At 39.8% G+C, this 6,000-nt stretch overlaps 1 protein-coding gene across 4 annotated transcripts in view; it reads left to right on the plus strand.

Annotated features, from left to right (window-relative positions):
* The window catches only part of PIGN (phosphatidylinositol glycan anchor biosynthesis class N), a 106,269-nt gene extending 102,727 nt beyond the window's left edge, over positions 1–3,542 (plus strand). For all 4 annotated transcript variants that reach the window (XM_030292252.1, XM_030292256.1, XM_030292255.1 and 1 more), the window contains one exon: positions 3,232–3,542. In XM_030292252.1, the coding sequence (XP_030148112.1) occupies positions 3,232–3,355 (124 nt within the window). In that variant the 3' untranslated portion in view covers positions 3,356–3,542. The remainder of the gene's footprint in view (positions 1–3,231) is intronic.
* Positions 3,543–6,000: the final 2,458 nt, after the last annotated feature.

Genomic DNA, 6,000 nt, shown 5'->3' on the forward strand with positions numbered 1-6,000 from the left:
TATGTTCCTGCGGTAGTTTTCCTTTGTGACTAATTTTACTTCTAAACTCCTTTTTATTAGTAATACAGTTAATAACTCCAGCTCTAATATGCCTGTTATACACAGGGATGGAATGTTATCCTTTTGTCCTTACTAAGTGATTGCTTTATGAACACAGAAAAGGTGAGACTGTGTCCCAGGATTCTCGAGGGGACTGGGAGCTCACCAGCCCTGTGAATGTGGCCTGCGTGTGGCTACGATGGTCATAGTGTCAGTGTGGCGATTGCAGTGGGTTTTCAAAATAGGTTTGCGAGATTCCTCAGCAATTAGTTTCAGGTTAACAAATAAGTAATAGTTTCTTTAAAAATAAAGATTGTAGGGGCGCCTGGGTGTCTCAGTTGGTTAAGTGTCTGACTCTGGATTTCGGCTCAAGTCATGATCTCTTAGTTCGTGAGTTTGAGTCCTGCATCAGGTTCCGCGCCTATGGTGTGGAGCCTGCTTGGGGTTCTCTCTCTCCTTCTCTGTCTCTCTCTCTCCCTCACTCTCAAAATAAATAAAAATTTTTAAAGCTTTTAAAAACAAATAAAAATAAATAAAGATTGTGTTGGGATGCCTGAGTGGCTCACTCAGTTTAAGTGCCTGACTCTTGATGTCGGCTCAGGTTGTGATCTCGCAGTTCATGAGTTCGAGCCCCATATTAGGCTTGGTACCTACAGTGTGGAACCTGCTTGCGATTCTCTGTCTGTCTGTCTCTCAAATAAACTTAAAAAAAAGTAAAGATTGTATTATTAGGGCCTGAGACGGTATTTGCGTTTATGCGTATAGGCCAATATGTTTCAAAATGCATCTTCTGAGCAGATTTTATCAGAGTTAAATTGAGAATCTTACAGGAATCTACTCCAGCCAGTGTAGTCAGCTGAGCCTGTGGTTCTCTGGAGGACCTTGTGGCATCAGGTGTTCTTTTAACAGCCATGTGAAAAATATTCTGCCCAGGCCATAAAACTGAGCTGGGCTGCAGAGCTACAATGTAGTATTTTCTTCTTTTGATCTTTTATACTGTATCTTCATTCATAGCAGGTCAGAAACTGAACAGAGTACTGCCTTTTATGTGGTGTACTGAAAGAAGTGCATTTCTTAAAACTAGAGAAAAAGTCCTTTGAGGTCATTTCCATAACTATAAAAACATGTTTAAATTTATGTTCTAAATGTGTTTGGTGTGAAGTGAATAGAGGCAGGATCATCGGTTTGATTGGTTTGATTTGATAGTGGTGTTCATTTGGAGTTGTTTCCTGCATGCACTGTTGTTATACTTTATTAAAATACAGATGATGACGGGCGCCTGGGTGGCTCAGTCGGTTAAACGCCCAACTTCTGCTAAGGTCATGAACTCACGGTTCGTGAGTTCAAGCCCCACATCGGGCTCTGTGCTGACAGCTCAGAGCCTGGAGCCTGCTTCTGATTCTGTGTCTCCGCCTCTCTCTCTGCCCCTCCCCAGCTTGAACTCTGTGTGTGTGTGTGTGTCTCTCTCTCTCAAAAATAAATAAAAACATTAAAAAATTGAACAAAAATACAGATGGCAACTCAAGTGTCATTTCTCTTTAGATATAATGATAACTTCTCATTGTGTTCAATACTATTTTAATATCCTCCGAAATATCACTAATAAGTGTGATAAAATATCTTTACTCTTATAATGAATACTAAGCTTTATTAAAAATCAGTGATTCTCAAACTTGTCTTCTCCAGTACACCCGACAGATTTGACCTGCTTCCGTTGCCCCTTACCCTGATTGAAAAGTACAATCAACCTTTTATCTATCACCCCTTGTACAGGCTGAATAGGCCTTCCTGGTGATTCTATATGCCCCTCCACACAGACACCCCGTCCCTCTACCAATCACACATGTACACCTTGAGAATTGCTGATTTAAATGATGTCAGAATAGTCAAGGCGAGAGAGTGGGAACAGCCAAACTCACTTACAGTTGAAATTGAATGCTGCTTTAACTCTGGTGTGCTGAGATGATACCAAGACCTGATTGATGGAAAATATCACAAGCTGAATGCCTTATGGCTCAATTGCATGAAGGTGATGAGCTTCACGACTGTTTCCTGCCAATAATGTTAGCTTAAATGGGCCCAAAGTTTGTGATTTCAGGCCACGCGAAGGAGATAAGTGATCTATAAAATACCTCTTATAAATAGACTTCCATTAAATTTAAGGATAGTCGCCTATCTACTGGTGTCATGAAATTTACCATGTTAAGAAACCAAGTCATATTTAATACGTATTTGTTTTAAAGTAATTTAGGAGCACCTGGGCGGCTCAGTCAGCTAAGGGTCCAACTCTTGCTTTTGGCTCAGGTCATGATCTCACGTTTGTGGGATCGAGCCCCAAGTGGGGCTCCACGCTCTTAGCCCGCTCACATGCGTGCTCTCTTCTCCCTCTTTCTCAAAATAAATAAATAAGCTTTTTAAAAAATTTAAAATATTAAAAGTATTTAAAATAATTTAAAGTGTTAAAAAGTGATAAAAGGTCTAAAAAAGCAGAATCTGGGAGATAGTAGCTTTGACTTAGAGATTCATAAAGAAATGTATCCTTTTTCCTTTGTTTAGATTCCTTGACTGAAACATTTACTTCCCTGAATTTGAATTTGGGTAACATTTTTTGGGGGGGGGAGGGTAGCTGGTAGTTTTGTTGAAGTACTTCTAACTTCCATCAAAGCACAGAATGGTGTGCTCTAAAATGCCAAACTACTAAACCTGGGGATATCTTGGGGAGTCTGTGGATGTTATTCAGAGGGAGCAAGAATTAGAGGCGGAAAATTGTCTTTGTTTCTAAAAGCTGGATTTTGAAATTCAGTTTCTATTGGTGACAAAGACACAGGCAGTGCCAATACCAATCAGATATTTTCATAACACGTTGCAGTTATTGGACATACCTCAAAATATTTGTGCTCATCACTGCTTCTGTGACAAATTTGTTTTTTAACGTTTTGATACCTATTTCCAGATCATCGGGGTACCTGACTGGCTCAGTTCAAAGAGCATGTGACTCTTGCTCTTGGGGTTATGAGCTGGGTGTAGAGAGTACTAGAAATAAATATATAGATAAACTTAAGAACCATCACTGGTATCTTTTGTAATTCTGTGTATTTTATGTATACATTTAGAAACATTTAGAGAGCTCTCCTGCTCTTTCCCATGTGTGTTGTGTCTTCCTGTAACATGTTTCTTTTTCTCTTTCTGTAGCATCAGCCACTACGTGATTGTCATGTCCATGACCATCGTTCTGGTGTTTCTCAATGGCCTGGCCCACCTGCTCACGACAAAGAAACTCAGACTCTGTGGCAAACCCAAAAGCCACCTCATATGATGTTGCCCAAGCCATCATTCAACATCTGGATCCTGCTTCCCATTCTCCTTTTACACTAAACTTTTATCAAGGATTCAGTAAGAAAATGGACATTGATATACAGCATATTCTGCTCCTACAGAGAAAAAGACATGCGGAATTCTGAGTTTATAGGTTATCTGCAATAAAGGAGCTTCCATTTTCTTGAGTTTCTCTGTGTGTGAAATGGTGGTTCTGTCTGTGGAAGGACATCGTGGACTTTTTCCATTTTCAGTTTCTTCCTTTAGCTGTCGGCCCCTCTCACTGAGCTTTTAGAGCACCTGGAACAGTCGGCTCAGCAACCGCGCAGCGTCCCCTAGATGCGGCCGAGAATGTGCTCCCGTGGGGGCGGTGCTGCTCACGTCCACAGCCAGCACTGGCTGAGCTTGGAGCCGGTCACCCGGCTGCACCACAAATATTTATCAGCGCTCAGCCCTGGTTTTGCAAGGAATGATAACGCTAGAAAGAGAATCGGGATCTGTTCCTTACCGAAGCTTCAGTAGAAACAGTGTTGGCAGGCGTTTGCCATTTTCCCTCGGAGTGCAGCGACACTGTCTTCTTAGTGCTCTTCAGGGTTTTCATAGTGTCCCAGCCAGGTGCAGGTTGACCGTCCCTTTTTGTTTTCTTTTTTTTTTTTTTTTTTTTCCATTTCTGGATTCCCATTGGAATTTCTGTAGATAGAAAGGTAGAAAATACTTGGTATTTGTGTCTGATTCAGGGAAAAATTTTTAAAGGATTAATTTTTACTTGTAGACTCAGTATGTTACCCGCATAGCTTTTATCACATATTGTTTCAACAGAATTCTTTAAGTCAGTGTTAAACTTTCTGACCGTATCATAGGAATCAGTGTTAAAATTGCTTATCTTTCTGGTTGGAAGATTCTAGCCCAAAGGCTTAGAGTCCTCTCACTAAATTTAAATTTCCATTTGTAAACTAATTCTAATGGACAGAATAGTTTGAGAGTAATTTTTATTTGGGTTTTTCACAAAGTGACCTTTATGTATCACTGTAGACTTGGCCTTTAGCCCATGGCGTGCGAGTAGATTTTGGCTGATGCTAAGCTTTGCTAGTCTGAGTCCCACTTTTTAAAAAATTCCTTTTGAATTAAATTATTGCATTACTAGTTCACATTAATGACCAGGAAGCCCCCTACAAAATACTATATTTTTTAAATTGGCCGGTGAGTGAACAAATACAATTTAGAAGATTCAGAAGGCAGTTTGGCAAAACGCACTTTCTTACTTTCTGCTTACAATGAAGTGCGGTAATAAGTCGTGATAGTACTTCATGTACCAATGACAGCACTATGGTACAAGGAAAGAAAGAAACGTAGATTTCAGTGTAAGGCCACCTGCATCCGTGTCTGATATAAAATCTTGCTGGACAACTAAGCAGCTGCTGTAACGGATGATGGTATTGACAGATACAGAACCCGTGAACTTTCACGTTGCCTCAGGATTTTTAATCGTTTTTTTCACAAGTCAGCGAAAACCGACTTTATAAACACCATTTAACTCCTTTTATGCCTAGTTTTACCTTCCATCTTTTCCCAGATTTCCACACAGAGGAATTAATGAATATTTTATTATGACATTGTAAAAGGTGCTCAGCGATTTGCCTTTATTTTGCTCTTTGAAGCACGTCTTCATGTTGTCCTGAGTCCATGTGAGCTGACAAAAGAGCGATGTGTACTTGCAGCCGTGGGCTCGCCTTGCCGCACTGTTACCTGGACCCCTCAGACTTTTGGGAACAGAGATCTAGACAGGCCTTTTCTGTTGTGCATCTTATCAAATATCTTACTGTTTTGAAATGCATATTTTTACATTGAATAACAGAAAAAATAAATATTATTTAAATGTATTTCTGTTTAAGTCATTTACTTTTTCATTCTAACTATTAACACCAGATTTCCAAATCAAACTTAAGACATTTGCTAGTTAGCATTTGCTTAAATTAGGAATTGCTGTAAGAATTAAAGGCGGCATATCAGGTTGAGAAAATACTGAACAAAAAAGCCATGGTATGTCACGTGGACCGTGGATAAACCTTGGAGGATACTCTAAGGATTTAGGAAACTACCCGCAGTCTATTCATAATTAACCAATGTTTTAATTCTCTGTATTATTATATTTAGTATGCACTATTTAGAACACAAATGTCTTGGCACAAAAACAGACACTCAGATCAATGGAACAGAATAGAGAACCCAGAAATGGACCCACAAACATATGGCCAACTAATCTTTGACAAAGCAGGAAAGAATATCCAATGGAATCAAGACAGTCTCTTCAGCAAGTGGTGCTGGGAAAACTGGACGGTGACACACAGAAAAATGAACCTGGACCACCTTCTTACAACATACACAAAAATAAACTCAAAATGGATGAAAGACCTCAATGTAAGACAGGAAGCCATCAAAACCCTCGAGGAGAAAGCAGGCAAAAACCTCTTTGACCTTGGCCACAGCAACTTCTTACTCAACACGTCTCTGGAGGCAAGGGAAACAAAAGCAAAAATGAACTATTGGGACCTCATCAATATAAAAAGCTTCTGCACACTGAAGGAAACAATCAGCAAAACTGAAAGGCAACCAACAGAATGGGAGAAGATATTTGCAAACGACACA

This window comes from Lynx canadensis, chromosome D3, assembly GCF_007474595.2.
Source record: "Lynx canadensis isolate LIC74 chromosome D3, mLynCan4.pri.v2, whole genome shotgun sequence".
NCBI classification, from domain to species: domain Eukaryota; kingdom Metazoa; phylum Chordata; class Mammalia; order Carnivora; family Felidae; genus Lynx; species Lynx canadensis.